General features: G+C 39.5%; 1 protein-coding gene across 1 annotated transcript in view; it reads right to left on the reverse strand.

The window, feature by feature from the left end:
- CDH9 (cadherin 9) overlaps nucleotides 1-19,886 on the reverse strand; it is a 178,262-nt gene that overhangs the window by 72,084 nt on the left and 86,292 nt on the right. The window contains exon 3 of the mRNA XM_042465310.1: nucleotides 13,772-14,066. Coding sequence (XP_042321244.1) covers nucleotides 13,772-14,066 — 295 coding nt within the window. The remainder of the gene's footprint in view (nucleotides 1-13,771; nucleotides 14,067-19,886) is intronic.

The following is a 19,886-nucleotide window of genomic DNA, read 5'->3' on the forward strand; positions in this document are numbered from 1 at the left end:
GTTTGTCTTAATTGTTTGATTTATTTATTTATTTATTTATTTATTGAGCAATGAAGAAGCACTTTTCAGAACAGTATTTAAAGATGGAGTCCTGACTTGCTTGATAACTAATTCCTTGTAAGATTCCAGAGACTCTCGGGTAAATTGTCTGAACCAAATTACATCTCTGACTCTGTCTGTATTCAAAGGGCTCATTCCCACTTGCAATTTAAACTGATTTCCAATTTGCCTTTCCTCCATGTTGGTAATTGATTCCAAAACGTACGTTGTTCCCATTATGAAACCAGATCTTTTCCTTACCCCTGTGTATGCTTTGAATCAAGGTATAAGAATGGAACAATAGGCCAGTAAGATTTTTAATCACACTTGAGATTTGTACGGCGCTGTTGCCAAACAACAACAAATCTTGAGGGGAAAGTTAAAAAACATGAAGAAGGGTGTCCCAATATTTTTAGATACCCTTTCTGACAAACCATGGAATAGCAAGACCAAACACAGGAAACTGAGTTGAATAAGAGCTACTTTATTTAACCTAGAATCTATTTAAACTATGTTGAACTTGGAAAAGAGCAAGAGGGAAGAGCAACCTATTGTGGGATCAGTCGAGACAGCATAAGTCTTGACTTCTTTCTCAGCTGTCCCCTTTTCAAACCACCTGAAAACCCAACTGGAACCCAATACATGGCTTGCTCCTCTCTGAAAGGCAATCATGACCCCCTCCCCCCAAGTCCCATGTAGAGATGTGACAATCATTTGTGGCAGCTGATCAAACACTGATGGCTTTTTTAATTTCTTGCCCCCAGGTCAAAAAGGTTGCCTACCCCTGGTATAGATCATATGCATGGAATCTCATCCTCACATAGGAAAATTGTTTGTGAGTCAAGTTTAACCCTTGAAAAACTTTCAAGAATTACTTCTTGATCAACAGGGGGTGTATCTCCATCAGTCACAGTAGCTGTTGCGCAGAAAGTGTTGAGTGGGGGGATTTGGGCAGGATTCATTGCATAGCACTATATCTATAGTGTTTACACATGCCTAAATCCCCAACAGGATTGAAGCTCATAGCTAATAGTATAATTTCATTTTAATGGTGACTTTTTGTATGTTTCTAATTGTAATCTTTTAAGTATGTAAGATATTTTGAGTTCTAGGATTTGTCTACACTGAGAAAAAAAGACAAACTTCACCTCATATTTTCCTGCTCTTCAGTGATCCCACAATGGCACTGTTAATGTCACACCTACTCAAAATAAATAGAAGTCAGACTGTACTGGCTGACATATATTTCCTTGTCCAAATTCAAATCAGTACAAAAAGGATGTGTTTTTTTTCTTACCCGCATGCCAAAATCTATCACCCAATATCCTTAGTTAATCTTGCTTACTTGGATTCTCATAAGTTGTCTCTCCTATCTGTCCCTCTTCCTTCCTCCACATCCCAGTGAGGGATCATAAGTAAAGGAAGGAAGATAAATGTCTTCTTCCACCCATACCCAACTATCTATTGATTTTTTTTAGAACGTGTTTTTAATGCCCCCTGGTGCATATGCATACACATACAAACACACAGGATTTAAGCTGTTTATCTCCTTCGCTTTGATTACCAGCAATGGAGTATTTTAACCTAGTAAAGGGGATTGCCACCCTATCCCCCAGCAGAGTCCCAGTGGCAAAGTTGCTCTAAAGTCAAGCAAAGGTGAGGGAGTAACTTGATCTACCCCCTCACTGTTTATCTCATGGCTGGGCAGCGGCAACCAAGGTAAATCATTCCATTGCTGGCAATCACAGTGATGGAAATAGACATCTTGATTTGCCATGGTGTACCAAAGCTAATGGAGCTAATAGTAGATTGGGCTACCTTCTCCATCTTCCTCTACTGCACCCAAGTGAGGAGTTAGTAAATGAGTGAGGGAATCCACATAGATATGCGCATTCCAAGCCCTGCCAATACAGAAGGATGACTGCTTGTAACTAAGGGCCCATACAGACAGGCCAAACTAAAGCTGCTTCGAGTCACTTTGGAGGTATGTTGTTTAAATGACACATGCATCGTAAGAGACCAGAAGCTGCACCAAAGCTGTGCTCCAGTGCTTAGGACTGGAGCATGGCTTTGGCATGGCTTCTGGCCTCTTAGGATGCATTCATCTTTTAAACAGCATACCTCCAAAGTGACCCGAAGCAGCTTTATTTTGGCCTGTCTGTATGGCCCCTAAAGTTTATAAAATACGAAATACACCTCCATTTCAGAAGCCCTGCTAACCTTCCATTACTATGGAAAATGTGGACAATAAATAAATAAATGGTAATATACACCAAGCTTGCTAGTCTAGTGCTGTCTTCCTATGAGTCCATCCATTCTGATTCCACCCCAATTATGACACATGAGGGTTTTTTTTTAAATCAGTTCCCCCCCCCCCCCTAAAACTGCTGAGTAAAAAGTCAGTTTTTTAAAATTCATACTAATGGCTAAAAGCAGTGCTTTCTACATGGCAATGTACATTGTTCATTCAAACAGGTAACTGGAAAAGAAAATTGAGTACAAAGTTTCTTATCCTCTGTGTAGACAAAAAACCCCTATGAAGATGGTGGGTGTGGGGGGGAGGTGATGAGTTTCGCTTTAGGAGTAGTTTTCACCCCTGGCTATTTTTTTGAAACATTTAAAAGAAATAGATTTGTGTATTGCTTCTTTATTTTAAAAATGAAGTGAATGGGACAATTTCTCTTCTACCCTCCCACCAGGTGTGGTTTATAATGCATTTGAGAGACATTTGGCTTTCTAGAACTGTTTGGATACATAAGTGAGAATTTTAGACAGAGTGAATCTGCTTGCTTTGTTTCCTGTAAATGGTACATTATTTTTTCATGATAAGTAATTCTCTGCCAGTTTCCCCATATCGTTTGCAAAGATTTGGTTTGTTTGTTGTTAACCATAAACTTTGTACAGATCTTTTGGGTGTTTTTTACAGTGTTTTAATAGCCACAGGAATATTTTCAGGTATTTTTGTAGATATTTTCCCCCAGATAAATTTGTCCCCCCACACTTTGAAGAAATGAATAAAGGGAGACAGTATCCTTGAAAAAATAATGCACATATCTTTAAAGATATATATCTCATTGTACATTTAGTGCCCAGGAAAAAGTACATGTATGGGTTGTACTCTGTTTATCTGGTCCAACATTTAAAAAACAAAAACAAACTATTGTCAGATCCCTCACCACTTGTTTTATTTATTTATTTATTTTGCCTGTGTATTTTATGAGCTGTTGTTCTTCCATTATAGGTGGCCCAGAATCCCCCCTAATTATTATGCCATAGGTTCTTGACAAAGAAGTTGAAGTACAAAAAAAAAAAAAAAATCCCTAAAGGTGGAAATCTTGAGAACTGAGCATTTTCATAACAATTATAGTCAGTCTATACTGAGAACTGCTGCCTTATGAAAATAATTGTCATTTATTGACTAGACAACTTGGCTCTTTCTTTACAATTATATGCATAAAGATTCCTAATAGGCATCTGATAATAGTAGCTGTTACATTAAGAAAGGGAATTCTTCACAGGATATTTCAACCAATTCTCAATATCCACCCACCCCACCCCACCTGACACACACACTGCAGATCAATGGGATTTTAAAATTTGTCCTGTGAAAGCCATATGAGAGATGAAGGGAAGGGACCTTGACTTAACATCTTATCTGAAGGAGGTCAGCTCTAACTGTGCAGAACATGTCCCTTAATACTGCACTGCAGTGTCAGCATTAAGTATGAGTGAAAAGTGCTGAGGTGTGGATTTCAAGCCTGTAATGTTTTTGTCCAGAGATTACTGAACTTTACTTGATGGAGGAGAGGAATACTCCAATAAAAGTGAATAGGAAAACTCATCTATCACATAATTTCAGAGTACAGATATTATTATTTATTAAAAATATTTTATGGGTTGCTTGAAAGGTGATTCCAGGTCTGAACTGGTTGGCTGTGGCACCTCTTCTCTGTTTTATGTTAAAGATACAGGAAAAGAAGATAGAAAAATAACCGTACAAATTATGATCTATTCACTGACAGGAAGGATTTGGTGAGAAGAGAAATGAAGCGCATGAGAAGCTCGCTTTTGTCAAGTTGTAGAGACCAAGACTGCAATCTTATAGGTAATATCATATATTTGGCCATAAATAACATTTAATTTACCTGGATTTTTTAGCAGACATGCATAGCAATGTACAGCCCTATTATGATTACTGTAATAATATTTTCTCTGCCTGATCTGTTATTCTCTTGTTTTAGAGAGAGACTTTATCTTGGCAATCTGCAAAATAGGTATACTGCAATCCAAAAACAGGTTCAATATACTTTCCCCCTTCCCTTTTCTTGAAATGGTGCAATTTCCAGAGATGAAACTAGAAAGCATGTTTTTTTTAAAAAAGTTTAAGCCACACGACACAGAATATAATGCAATGATAATATTTATAGGGACTGGAGGTATAATAGCACTCTGGAGGGTTGCAGCAAAAACAAAAAACAAAATAAGCAATAATTGTGCAAGTCATCATGTTTTCATGGGAAATCCTAACATATAGCAAAATAAGGCTCTTCTTACAGGGGTATTTTTGGAGTGAGAAAAAGAGAAATAGTGAGTCTGTTTCCCTTTGATTTCATTATATAGGTTTTGATAAGTCAAAGCTGATAGTCAAAGCTTCGAAAAAGGAAAGCCCTATGCTGGAAAAATGTTTATTTGCATAGAACACAGCATTTTCTGTACATAAAATGCTGTTTTCCTTGCAGAAAATATTTACTCTTGTACAAAACTCCCATGTGCAGGTTTTATAAAGAACAATTTCAAAAGTGTAAATAGGGCTTGATAACTGTGGTTTTCAAATAACTTTTCACAGTGGGAAGAAAACTGCTAAAATTACATGTTGCTTCCTTCAAAAAGAAATTTAATGAAGAAGTACATCTATATGGTTTCGCAATACTGTTCTCTGAATACAAATGTATATGTTAGGGAATTGTATGCAAAATGTCTACGCTGGTCCAAAGTGCAAACAAAATGTGTATATTGACCAAATATGTTTCATGTTTTGTGTTTTCTTTGTGGACTTTTGTTGTTTTAATCACAAACTGATGTGGCAACAAGATGGAATTAACTGGGAAAAAAATTTCTCTAACAAGATGAATCCCAGATTCGGTGTTGATTTTATTTTTGTTTTCCTTTTCTTAAGTCACAGGGAACTATTTTGTCTATTGTCACTATTTTAATTCACACACATTTGAATACCACTTTTGTTACAGCTGTAAGAACAAATTTTCTTCCTCATCAGGAACGTCCTTCTTTCTCAAGTTACCAAATTCTTACACAAATATGTTCTGATTGTAGAATGTCAGGTTTAGGCATACACATCTTTTGTTGGTTGGTCACAGAGATATACTAGCACAGAAAAGGACCAAGAGAAGCTGTCTGGTAGCTAAGTTCTGCCATCAAAAAAGATGAATTGGTGAGAGAGGGGCTGAGCTATGCTCACTCCAAATCTCCTGCATCCCAGTCATGCAGCAAGAGTGAGAGAATGGAACTAAATTCCTCCATCCATGTACTAGGAAGGCTTTGGATTAAACACAGTCTAAACTAGCCTAGTGTTGGCTTCAACTGGCCCTGGTTATCTTCACTAGTTTGTTTCAAGTGGGTTAAATGCTCAAGGATTGGGGCTGTCCAATGACTTCTCAGTTAATGACCTTATCCCAAACCATTTTATACTGTATATACTCATGTATAAGTCTAAACATTTTAGTTAACCAATTACCCCCCTAAAACAAGATTTACTTATCCATGGGTCAATGTAAATACTGTACTTTTAACTCTTATAAAAAAAAGGAAACATCCTCTTGGAAGCATTCCAACAAACTCCCTCGGAGTGTAGTGGAGTCTCCTTCCTTGGAGGTTTTTAAGCAGAGGTTGGATGGCCATCTGTCGGGGATGCTTTGATTTGGATTTCCTGCATGGCAGGGGTTGGACTGGATGGCCCCTGTGGTCTTTTCCAACTCTACGATTCTATGATTCTATGATTCTTCTCTGAGTAGAGCAATGAAAGGTGAGCACTTGGTCCATCCCAGGAGTACTTAAAAGAAGCACTAATTCCCTCTACTGTCTTTGCTTCAGAGCTGCTTCTGATGTTTTGAATGTCTGGATGGGAAAATGGTAGAGATGGCAGCTCTTGGCTTTTGGAATCAAGCTTTGAAGGATCCGAATAAGACATGTGTGTATGTTTGTCACCTTTTCTGGGTTTAAATCAGGCAAAGTTATCATATTAAAATTAAAGGCTATAATCTCTGCTTGTGAAGTCACCATTTGCTTTGTTCTGCCTTTTGAATTTTTTCATCCTTTCTGTGAGTTCTCTTAGCCCAACCTCTGCCTGGTCTTCTTCTTCACATATCACACAGCCACAATTTACTGTACTTCACATCCAGCCTTTAGGGCAAGCAAAACGAGTTGTGCCTACCAGCAATTTGTAGGTTATTTGGCATCAGTTTCTTTTGCTTTGGCCTTTACATCTTTTGTTACATCTTCCTATGTTTTACCCTCTACATATCGGGTCATATGAAAATCCATAATTTTGACCCTCAAACCTGCCTTTGAATTATACATGATGTCAGTCTATAGTAGAATACATACAGTAAGTCCTAATCATTCCTTGTTTTCCAGTTTATAAAACTGCCTTCAGTGTGCTGTGCAATTTCATTATGCAGTATCCTAATATTACAGGTATTTCACATTACTGAAAACTGGTTTTTTGGTAAGTAATCTGGAGTCATAATTGATTATTTCAGTAGACAGATTTTCAGATGACCTCAAATTATTCAGGACAAGGAAAATTCAAGCATAATGGGAACAACTATGAAAAGCCTTATCCACATTGGATGAATTGGCTCAGTATAACTAAATGTGAACCAAAGACAGGGAAAATAACTTCACATGCACACTGATGGCAGCTGACCTGGTTGTAGCTATTCAGGAAATGCTTCTGGAGTTGCTCTGTACAGCTCCATGAAACCATTAACCCCTTTGCAGCTAATAAAACAAGCACATTTTATGATAACTAAATGAATAACTTATATAAATATATAAAGGCTATATATTCAAAAGTATCAATTACTGTTGGTTAAACTGTAAAGCCAAAACAAACCTTGACTGACCATCTAAACTGGGGATCTTTTCAGTGCAGGATATAATCCAGAAGGTCATCCAGCATCTTGCTAAATATTGTACCTCGAGCAAAGAAGAGCCTACCACTTCCAATACCACAAAGAAGAACCTAACATTTCTGTTTCACTGCTGAACAGCTCTCACTGAAATAGCCTTCCACTGCTTTTAGTCCTGTTCTTTTGAGTAACAGAGTACATGACTTTTCTGTATAACTGCTTTTTAGATAGTCAGTGACGTCTCTCGGGATGTAAGTCTTTGGCGGGATACAGACGGGCAGGAGAAGATGTCTTGGAGGTGTATTCTGCTGAATACGGAGCCTCCAGACCGCGCTTCAGGTGATGGGGCTTCCACATGGGGGGCAGTGAAGACGCCTCACCTGGGGCTGTTTCAGACCCGGAGTTTCCAAACCGCCGCCTTGGAGGACGCTGCAAAGAGAGAGGCAGCTTCCGCACGGGCGGCCAAAAATGTGGCTTTTTTTTCCCTTTGCCGGCTGGCGGATGCGCAGCTGCACAGCTGCAGCGCTAAGCAGTGGCGGCAGAAAGCCTATGGGCACATTTAAAGTGCCCAAGCCCCTTTAAAACTTCCCCCCCCACTCTGCCCAAGAACAATGGTGGTCTCCTGCCAGCTGGTGATCAGCTGGTGTTGGCATCCTTGTCCGCTTGCACTTTGCCAGTGTCAGCAGCATCATAGATGCCTCCTCTCCTTTGGTCCCCACGCTCTTGCTGAATCTGCAATGCTGCCACTGCTGTCCCCCTGCCATCCCCCATCACCTCCCTTGTACATATGTAAATATTTAAAGTTTTAGCGTTTTTTATTGTTAGGTGAAAATGGCACAGGAATGTGTGTAGGGGTTCACTTTAAAGTCCAAACTTTCCAAGCAGCGCATGCGTACATGTTGCGTTAGGGTTAGGGTTAGGGTTACGAGTCTTAAAATGCGCTGCAGCTGTGCCGCAGCTTCCACACCTGCATGGCAGCTGATGCTGCAATTAAAGCCTGACTGCAAACTGCGCATGTTCCAGGACCCCGACTCATTATGTGACACAGCAGACACGGAGCTTTTAAATGGGCAACTTAAATTAGCGGCGTAGCAATTCTGACGTACTGGTGCAGCAGCTTACAGACGGAGATGCGCAGCTGCGCATCAAACAGAAAAGAAGTGGAAAAAAGCAGCACCTTTTTAATGCCGCTTCTTCCCGCTTGGGGCGTGCGGGGGGCGTGTTCATGGCGGCATTCAGGTAAGGCCCGTCTGAAGGCTCATGACGTCATGAATACACCCCTTTTTGCCCGTCTGTAACCTGCCTTTGTAAACTTTGTTCTGCTATGCAAAAATGATTTTTAAAAGCCATTTTTACATTTTTAACCATTTTCTTCCCTGAAATAAAATCCTTGACAATGAAACAGTTTTTGAGGACTATATTTTGGAGGGAAAATATGCATGGGTTTTTGACAAATAGAGTCTTTTTTTCTGTGCAAAAAACATAATCTTTAGCACTGATCATTTTTGTACAGCAAATTATATTTTCCATAGAAGAAACTTGCTTGCTGCACAGAAAATGGCATTTACTGTGGTGTGTGTGTGTGTGTGTGTGTGTGTGTACAAATACATGTTTTGTGTACAAGAATTCCCAAACTGAAAAGGTCCTTTTCTGTCCAGCATTCTCCTCAACATTTTTTTCCAGGAAACCATTTTTTCTCTGTTCAAATATTTTCAAATATTATTTCCATTCATATTATCAAATATCTCATTCTGCAACAGTTCAACTGCTTTCGTAGGATTTGATTTATTCTAGTCATTGCATGGCTTCAAGACAAACCTAAGGCAAACCTATCCTGAGGTTTTCTTGGCAAGTTTCTTCATGTGGGGTTTGTCATTGCCATCTAGTGCAATGCTCAAACCACTACAGAAGATACTTAACCATCTTTGTCCTGCTCCTGTGAACACAATGCACTTTTCAATGTTCTGATAAAATGTTCTTATAAAATATGGGAGCCAGAACTGGACTTCAGATGTTGTTTGTGGCTTGGAGATTATTAGTTCCAATGATCTGCACACTATGCTTTTGTTAATGCAGTCTAGTACTGCGTCAGCATTTTTAGCAGGTACTAAATGCTTTAGTACTTTAGCAGGTACTTTAAAATGTAGCATATGATTAATTAAAATAGCCATATCCTTTCCATATATACTGCAGACAAACAAGCTTCCCTCCATTCTATGTAAGTAATTAATTCTCTTTAATCAAATGTAAGATGCTATATCTGTTAATAGGGTATTTGGTTTTCAAGTTTTGTTCCATGTGAAAAGGTTTCCTTCTTGTACATTCTGTGCCCTTATTAGGTTCATGTCATTTGGAGATTTGATAGATATCCTTTCTGGGCCTCATCTAAATGCTCTATTTTCTTAAAAGGATGAACAGCAAAGAGCCTGGGACTCCCCTTAAGAACTCTGTGCAGTTTGCCACAGAGCCAGTAATGAGCATTAATTGTGTATAGCTGTTATATCATCTTTTCAACATAAATAACATGGAGAAACTTATCAGATGGTAAGATGAAATCAATATATGCTGCACTCACTATGTTTTCCTGATGTAAGTGACTAGTAATTTTACCTAAAAGATGGAAATAAAGCTGACCTGATATAACTTTTTCTTGATAAGCCCATGCTCGCTAGTTGCTGAACGACAACTACTTAATAACTGTGTCTGGAATTTTCTGTTATGATATTCATACCAACTTGGTTAGGTTATACTGTCTTAGAAATGACATCTCCTCCCACCACCATTAAGGACAGTGGCAATATTCAGTCTTTTGACACTTCACACTTAAAAAAAAAATCACCTACCATAATGGCTTATGCTTAGGCTTTGTTGCAGCACCCCAGTGACTACTATGGGAATAGGATGCTTGCCTTGAAGGACTCTAAGTCTAATCCTTTGACATTCCAAACATACAATGAATAATGAAGCACACCAGGAAATCCCAGAAGAAAATCTATATATGCTTTGTTGACTACAGGAAAGCCTTTGACTGCATAGAACATAAAAAGGAATGACTTGCTCCTAGAGCAATGGAAGTGCAACAACATTTGATTGCCCTGATTCATAACCTGTACATAGGACAAGAATGCAGCAAAACAGAGTGGTTGCTAATTGATAAAGCTGTCAGGCAAGGCTGAATTCTATCATCCTATTTATTCAACCTGCATGCATAAAATATCATGTACAGAGCAGGCTTAGAATCAGAGACAAGAGGAATGAAGATCAGAGGAAGGAACATGAACAACCTATGATATGCAAATGACACAGTACTACTGGCAGAAACCAACAAAGGCCTGGAACAATTTATGAAGAAGATCAAGGAGGGAAGTGCCAAGTAGGCTTAATGTAGAACATTAGAAAAACAAAAATAATGACCAAGAAGATCTATAAGAATTCATCCTAGATAATGAGAAAATTGAAATAGTCAAAGAGTTCCCATGCCTTGGGTCAAATATTTATCAAAATGAAGACAGCAAACAGTTAATCAGAAGAGGACTGGGAATGGCAGCTCTGAACGAAATCACAGGATCCTAAAGATATAACTCCAAACACTAAAGTGAGAATTGTCCAAGTCATTGTATTCCCCATCCCCATGCATGGATGTGAGAGCTGGATAGTGAAGAAAGCCAAGAGATGAAGAACTGGCTCTTTAGAAACGTGATGATGAAGAAGAGTGCTGAAGGTACCATGGATGGCCAAGAAGACAAATAAATGGGTTCTAGAACATATTAAGCCCAAAGCCCAAAGCCAGGATGACTATAGCACTTTGGCTATATCATATAAAGCCATAAGTCATTAAGACAATGATGCTAGGAAAGGTAGAGGACAGCAGAAAGAGAGGGAAACCTCATACCATACAGTTAAATTCAGTCGGGGGAGGGGGGGGCACAGGTCTGAAACTGCAAAAACTGAGCAGGACAGTTGAGGAGAGGTTGACTTGGAGATGTCTCACCCACAGTTCACCATGAGTTTGACTCAAGGGCAGTTAACAACAACAAAATCCAGTAAAGCAGACCCCCCCTTTTTATAATATAGATAATGTTCTCAAAGAATTAAGTGTGTCTTTAAGTTGTTGGCTAGATATGCAGGTAGTCTGATAGGAAATTCAGCCCAACACCATCCACACGGTCCTTATTCATCATCCTATTCTGCACAACAAGAAGATGTCTGGGAGAAACTACTACTGCCTAGGTTATCTGTAATATTCATCTGTTGAACCACAGGGGGACTCCTCAGGTTAAAATATAGGACACCTACCAAATAGAACCATTATTCCAAGTTTTTACGTAGCTGTATTCCACCCTTAGATGGATACTGAGTTTATCTTAAAATGTTCAGTTTGTTGTCAATATGCCTAAAAGTAAAGTACTTCTCAGGCGTTTTGAAAGGTCATCCTATCTGAGTGTTGGAACATAGTTTGAATTATATTTAAGAAAACACTGCCACTTAATTCAACTGTGATTGCCTAAATTGTCATCTCTCCTTTCAAGTCTGATTTGCTGAAATTGGCTTTTCTTGTAGCCTATATCTAGGAATTCCAATAAACACTAATTTAAGATGTCAAACTGAGATACATCTGCCAAGCTGACATTGCGCATAGTTAAAAGTATATAGTTAAAGTAGCTACTCAGCATAAATTGTTTCAAAATGCTACTGAAAATAGTTACTGTAAATTAAAGTGTGTGAGAGGCAGACTATTATGAATATGACTTCTGTAAATGGTCCACACATTACTGTCATTTTGAAAAGAACTTTCTATGTGCACTCATTCAGAATTGAAAAAAGATATTTTTTTTCAGCCTGAGAAAGATCAGCAGATATAGTGAGCCTGTGTCATACGCGGGGTCGCTATATGTGGCTTTTAGCTGATGCTGAAAGCAGTGCAACGGAACTGGCAATGGTGCGTGCACTGTGCCACACCACATGCATGAGACCCATTATTTTTAATGGGGCTCAAGCATACACAGTACTTGCCTTATGTATGTGTGTGTGTGTGGGGGGGGGGGAGAATGGATCCGCTACATAAGGCAAGGGAACACTTTATTATCTTTCACCCATCCAAGTCCATGTACCATCAGCAACTAAGGGCTGAAGCACACTGACTGAAACACACTGACATAAAAAGCTGGCTTCCAGCTGGCTTGGGCACTTGACATACAGATGATGTACACTCCCAAGATGCCCAGAAGCCAGCTTCAATCTGCCTGGCTGCTCACATGTAGGCTGGCTTCTGTCCACTCCTGCGACATGCCATTTACAGGCTGCACATTGCCTGAGAGTCTTAAAGCTGGCTTCTGGCCTTGATGGGCAGGAAAAGCCACCTTTTTGTTGCCTGAAAAAGGAGTGACTCTTTGCCACTCCTTTTTCGGGCAGCTTCAATGTGGATTGGGGAATGAGGTTGCTGCAGCCCCAATCTGCCTTGGGAAGGGGAGCCTGTTCTGTCCCTAAGTCAGCAGTATGTGTCTCTCTCTCTGTGTGTGTATGTTTGTGTGAAAGCAAGGAATAAATTGCTGCTATTTCATGATACCATATATCTGAAGTGGTTGCCTGCTCTGTCTAATGGTAGTGTTTCCTCATTAGCATGTCAGTTGCAACTGAATATTTCATACATATGGGCTAGCAAATGATCTCATATATAACTTATTAGAAATGTGATGAGTCGTAGTTCTCTGGGACCATCTATTAATGTTGTACTTTCTTGGAGGGATTTTTGCCTTTCTTTTTCCCCAAAAGATTCAGATACAGACTTCATTATCACTTATCTCTACCTCTATTACAAGCCCTTTTTCTTGAAGCATGATTTTTGGTCAGCCTCGCTGTGACATTCCTTCCCTGTCAACAGATACAGACCTTGGTCCTATTCTTAGTTGAATCAACAGTAGAGCCATTGAATCAGTTGGATTTACCTACATGCTGACTAACATTCAAAAGCCTCAAAATGACCATAGTGACTTTATGTGGTTCGTGTGACACATTTCCCATACCTCTATTTTAAATTGCTTTTTCTTAGAGAGTGAAAAATGAAAAGAAAAACTCCTCACAGCTTTCTGCTATTCCAGTACTTTGGCTGCAATAGCAAGTACATTTCTATACCACTTATCAGTGAATTAACACTCCCTAAGTGGTTTACAATGTGTAAGCCAATTGCCCCCAAGAAGCTGAGTACTCGTTTTTCCAACCTACGAAAAGGTGGAGGGCTGAGAGGACCCTAAAATATGAAGAGGTCAAATAAAGCTCCATCACTGGCCATGCAGATGTATGACCTTGTTCAGCATTGCTTTCAGTATTTTGGTACTAAATGAAATACTTGGAAAGACCGTGAAGTCTATGCTGTGCTTCCATATGCCATTGGATTGTGAAAGCCATATGGTAACCAATGGGGTGGAAAAATATTGATTACAAACAGGAGCTGAGAAGATATTTACAGCAATTTTATTACTACTTAAATGCCACAAATAGTCTCTTGGGTGCTATTTAGAAGTCATGTAACCTTCAATCTTTTAAAAAAGCTTTATATATTTTATGTGGTAATAAATTATACTTACCAACTACAGATTTTTCAGGAACACTGGCTGTATAAATGTCCTTGGTAAATTTAGGTTCGTTGTCATTGATATCATGGATTTTAATGATAAATTCTGATTCTGGCTCCACTTGTCTACCAGTATTTCTGTCTATAGCCTTGGCACGGAGTATATACAGGGACTTTTCTTCTCTGTCCAGCCTTTTTGCTGCATGAATATCTCCTGTATTTTCATCTATAACGAATAGACTGCCAGCCCCATCTCCTGTTAATATGTATTTTAAATTTCCATCTCCTTTATCTTGGTCAGTGTGCAGCTTCAGGGAAACAAGAGAGGGTGGGGGGAAGAAAGAGAGAAGACTCCATAAATATATGCATAGTTATTACAGACCAAATCTCTCAGCACATATGAATAAGCCTCCACAAATCTTGCCTGTAATTGAGGTCACCAATGGTTATCTTCCATCTCACTGTTGGGGGAAAATTACAAAACTAAGAATTTCATCACACATGCAAAATAACTCTAAATAAATTGATAAAATAGACAAGAGGACGGAAGAGATAAGATGGCCATATTTAAAGCTAACAGGATGACAACAAAAGTAGTATAACTCTTTCCTCCCACCCCACAGATATTCAAAAACTTGTCTTGAGGAAGAAACCTATCAGTTTGATTTCAGTAAGATAAATAAAATAAAATCCATGGTAAGAATTGGAGAACTGTGCTTCAAAAGTTGCACAAGGGCTTTCAAAGGACATTTGTTGTGAAAAATTGGAAGGGACTATCTTTCTTGTTGTGTGCCTGCTATCATTGCTGTTGTGTCTTTTGACTTATGAGAACCGTAACATGAACCTATCACAGGGTTTTCTTGGCAGGATTTGCTCATTGATTATTTGTCTGCAGCTTCTTCTGAGTCTGAGAGAGAGTGACTTGCCCCAAATCACCGAATGGGTTTCCATGTCCAAAGGTAAAAAGTAAAGTTTTCCCTTTTGACGTGATTGTCTAGTTGTGTCCGACTGTAAGGAGTGGTGCTGATTGTCAGCCAGCATTTTCAAAGATGGCACCATGGTCATATGACTAACATGACTGCACAGAACGCCATTACCTTTCCACCAGAGTTGCACATATTTAGCTACTTGCACATTTACATGCTTTCAAACTGCTAGGTTGACAGAAGCTGGGACTATTGACAGGAGCTCACTGCGTCCCATTGGACTTGGTTCTTGAACTGCTGATCTGCTGACCTTGCAATTATCAGAATCAGTGTGTTAACCTCTAAGCCACCACGTCCCTTCCATGGGATTCAACCCTGCTTTCCAGAGTTGCAATTCAATGCTTAAAACCAGGCTCTTCAAGCTACTATTAGAGAACCAAAAATTCAAAACATCTTTGGAGATGCAGATTAGACACATCTCTGTTTTGTATTGAAGCTCATGTCATAGTGTGCAGAGGCAAATTAAAGGCTAAAACTTTTGCCAGGAATTCTTGCACGCTATAAAATGATAGTCTTGGGCTTGTGTATGCATGTGGCCAAACTAATCTTAAACAAATAACTATATAGCTAATTTTCAGAGTCCCTAGGTTAAATATTTTGAATTTAATGTCTGCCTCTCTAAACCTAAATGAACCCTCACACTGCTCCAAGCAAGCAAAAAACACACATGCAATGCACACTGAAAAACGAACTATCATCAAATTAACCATTTTGAGCACATTAAAACAATTTGTGAAGTATGTAAATGGACACTTTCAGGGACAGTTGTGGACTAGGAGCTAAATTTGGTCTATCTGGATCCATGAGATTTTCTGCTCTTTTTTCTTCATCCCACTCCAGTTGCTTTCTAAAAGATGAAAAGATTGTGAAGGAAATGACATCTATGGCATACTGGCTATATAAAGTGCTACACAGAACAACAAACTTGGACTAGATAGATCTAGGCTATATCTACACTGAAGAATTAATGCAGTTTGACACCACTTTAACTGTCATGGTTCAATGCCATGGAATTCTGGAATATATAGTTTTGTGAGATATTTAGCCTCTTCTGTCAGAGAACTCTGGTGCCACAACCACAAATCTCAGGATTCCATAGTATTTAGCCATGACAGTTAAAGAGATATGAAACTGCACTGACTCTGCCATAAGGCAGCTACATCAGAATAAAACCTTCATTTGTTGACAAAGTCAAGTGAACTTGTGAAAGGTAAGCTTCTGCAAATCTCCACATCCAATGATCCTCTGCCCCTTCATCCTGGATTTTGAAGATCCAAATTGACTGGTCTTATTTTTGAAGTTCAGCTGATACTTTCAGAATCATCACATGCTTGTAGCTGCTACTGAGTCTTCTAGTGAGTGTTGTTGATGCCCAGGCTTCCGCATCCCTGAGTACTTTTATGTCATTTTCTTCCCTTTGTGTTGTCAATGTGTGTGCTCCCTGCACATCTATTCATCCCTAAGGAAAGCAAGTTGCCACTCACATTGCAAGAAAGTGACAGAATACTGGCATCCAGCTTTTATATAGATAATTATGTAATCTTTCCTTTTCATTAGTAATAAAGGCTCGATTTATATTTGACACAGTTTCTGAAAGTGATAAGACATGAAACATATGTTTAAAAAATTCTGTAAGTAAGAAGACTTAGAATTGATCGATGATATATCAGCAAATGTTTGGATTACTTAAGTAAAGGGACATTTTTAAAGATAATGGTGTGGATACAGATGGGAGGACAGTATTGTATATGATTAGAATATTGGACTGGGAAGTGGGAGATCAGCATTCAAGCACCCACTAAACCACGAAACTCACTGGTTGGCCTTGAGTGAGTCAACCTCACTTTTAGTCTGCCCCATGCACATGATGGTTGGGGGATAAAGTGCGGAGGAGAGCTATATATCATTTTGTGCTTGCCAGAAGAAAGGTGGGTTATAAACACAGCCAATATACATGTAAAAAAATATTCAAAATAGATCTGTTTGAATCAACAAATCTATGGATTAATAGTCCTCACAGCCAGATCTTCCCCCCCATCACATCCACTCTGATCACTGGAATAACTGAGTCATGTCTAAACCTCTCATTGATTTCATTCAGTATAAGCATGGCTATATGTATGGATCTAACATATAGATCAGTTTCTGACATAATCAATAGGGCAGTTATGTATGTTTATCAATATTTTCAGATATTTACTTCTTTATCCTGCCAAACGGGCTATTGTTGTTATGCTACAATAAATTTCACATTGCTGGTATAGCTGCATTAATCTATTATTATTTTATTCACACTCATGCCCCTGAATCCTACCCAGTCTGTAGGCAGGGCAGTGGCAGTGGCATAGGGAGAGATGGGGAAGATTAGAAGGAGGGAGAAGGATGAGTAGGAAAGGAGAAAAGGAGGACAAGCAGCAGCAGTGGCGGCAATGGAGCGGTGTAAGAGGAGGAGGAGAAAGGAGGAGGAGGTAGGGAAGAGGAGGAGGAGGAGGAAGGAAAAGGGGGAGGAAGAGCAGAGGGGGAAGAGGAGGAAGAAGGAGAAGGAAAGAAAAGGGAGAGGAAAAAGAGAAAGAGCCATGACAGCGGTGAATGGAGAAGAGGAGAAGAGGAGTAGGATGAAGAGGAGGATGAGGAGGAAGCCTCTTACCATGATGTGAGCAGTAAGGCTGTCTTTTTTTGGGGGGGAGTAAGTGCCATTGTCCTCAGTGATGGTGCAGCTGCATGGCCACACCACCATTGAATACTATGGGATTTCAGCATCCACAGATGTTGGTATGTGCGGGGGGAATCCGGAATGGATTCCCTGTGGATACCAAGGGCCCACTGTATAATCTTCTTCTTCCCTACGGAGATTGTCACATCCTTGTTCTCCTTCTCCTTGGCTTCTTCTGCTTTGTCTCCTGTGTTCCTCTTTTTAATTTGCTTCTCTAATTCTTCTAGACAACCAGGGATCTCCTACTGTGCTACTATGGGCCCAGTAAGATTTAACCATGTGCAACATAACTGAGGGTAAACAGATCTTATTTTAATAAGGGAAAGATGCTTGTACTTTCACATGGACAATCAATTTTCACTCTGACTCAAGACACCAAGCTGGTGGTTGTACTTCTTCCAGAGCCATGTAGTGGTGATGAGGAAGGCAGACAAAATCTTCAAGCTTCATGTAGGCGGGTTATAAACTGCCATAAAGTATGCACTCCGTGCGTACTAGGGTTAGGAAGGGCCGTATTATGGTTAGGAAGGTTCTTACCTTCCTGACGACCCTTCCTCCCAGTACGGCGGAGCACGGACTTTATGGCAGCACCCATCCACATGGGCGCTGCCATTTTGACTTCTTGGACCCTGTGCGTCCAGACGTGTCGCAGTGGAAGTGACGCCGCGAGGGCATGCTCTGCCCCTCGCGGCGCCACTTCCGTGTTTCGAAAAGGAGCGCCATTTCGGTGCTCCTTTTTTGCTGTGTGGGGAAGCCTTACGGTCTGGCTGCTGGGGCTTCCCTACGCAGTGAATGGCGGCGGTGGGAAAACGGCCCCTTGAGGGCCGTTTGTAACCTGCCTCCGTCTACTCTCCAGTGCCTTATTTCTTTCATAGCTGCTGTGATTGTGACATTTTTTAAAATATATATATATATCCTACAATGTCCTGGCATAGTCATCCTGGCATAATGCACCTACAGGATTGTGACCTAGAAATTTAACAGTTCTTCACCCAACCTCCACAAATCCTGCTCAAAAATAACTGAAAAAGGAGGAATCCTTTCAATTCTGAGGCAGCTTTTCACCAAATTGATCCCTTGAGTGGCATTTTTTCTAACCAATAATTCCATATAGCATTGTTTAAATTGTTTATATAGCTCTGTTTATTGTGCTACAACCAATTCAATGTGCATTATACTTTTATTTTCCTCTGTGGATCAAGCTGATGTGCATGAAAATTTCTGTTTACAACTAAATACCAAGAAAATGTAGCCATCATGGAAACTTGAAGACTTGTTGGCTTTTTTATTCAATATGCCCTGGGTGTCACAAGGGACAAGAGCAGGGAGGTTAATGACATTCCTAGATACAACTAGGACTGGAAAGTCCATTGTCTGGTTCATCTGACTTAGACATGCATTGATGCTCCTATGTTTCTCTATTGCTTTCTATGGAGAGTTCATAGTGAAAGCATGGATCCTTACCTCTAGGAATTCCTACCTCTAGGAAAGGGTGAGAATTACCTTTCCATTTCTTTCTGAACAAAATTTGTTAACATTTGTAAATTTCCTCATGTTTTTGCTTTACAACAACAAGTTTATTGATTAGTCAGCTGGCCATATCAATAGAATACTAAATACAGTCAGAAAAAACAAGATAAAAATATCAGAATGTCCGCGTATATACAAAGATAAAATTGAGTCACACTTAAAAACTCAAATAAGGGGTTAAAACAGATTGAAAGAATTTGAGATTTAGAATGTTAAAATGTGGGAGAAACTGAAACCGATCCCTCTCCCATCCAAGCATTATGCTTTGAATGTCTACCCAGGTCCAAGTCCTTAACTCTTAAAATGCTGACTTTGAATCAATGCACAGTCGACCATGATGGTAAAAATTTATGTTGCTGGGTCTTTTGGCATTATTATATTTTGTTTTCCCAAGAGACTTATGATTGTTAACACTTATGTGGCAGAAATATACAACATGGACCCCCTTCATGCTGAGAATAGCTTGACATGTATAAGGCAGATAGAGTTTTTCAAGAGTAACCCAACCTTTGCAAATTTCTTCATATTGAGGGTTAACAAAAGTACCCGGATTTTTGGTTAAAAGCCCACAAGTCTCAACCTTAATCTTTTCTATGCCAATTCTTTTTCATTCCCTTCACTACATCATTTATTTAGCTTTTCCAACTCCAGAATATTCTCTCCTACCTTACTAGGTAGTAAGATCCTCTCTCACAGTTTCCATATTCTTTTACTCAAATCCAGGCAAACATATTTTCATGAAAAGCATTTGCTTATTATGGCCTGTTACAGACTGCCAAAATAAAGCTGCTTCGGGTCTCTTTGGAGGTATGCTATTTAAATGATGCATGGGTCCTAAGAGTCCAGAGGTCACGCCAAAGCCACACTCCATTCCTAAGCACTGGAGTGCAGCTTTGGTG

Source organism: Sceloporus undulatus, chromosome 4, assembly GCF_019175285.1.
Source record: "Sceloporus undulatus isolate JIND9_A2432 ecotype Alabama chromosome 4, SceUnd_v1.1, whole genome shotgun sequence".
Lineage (NCBI taxonomy): Eukaryota > Metazoa > Chordata > Lepidosauria > Squamata > Phrynosomatidae > Sceloporus > Sceloporus undulatus.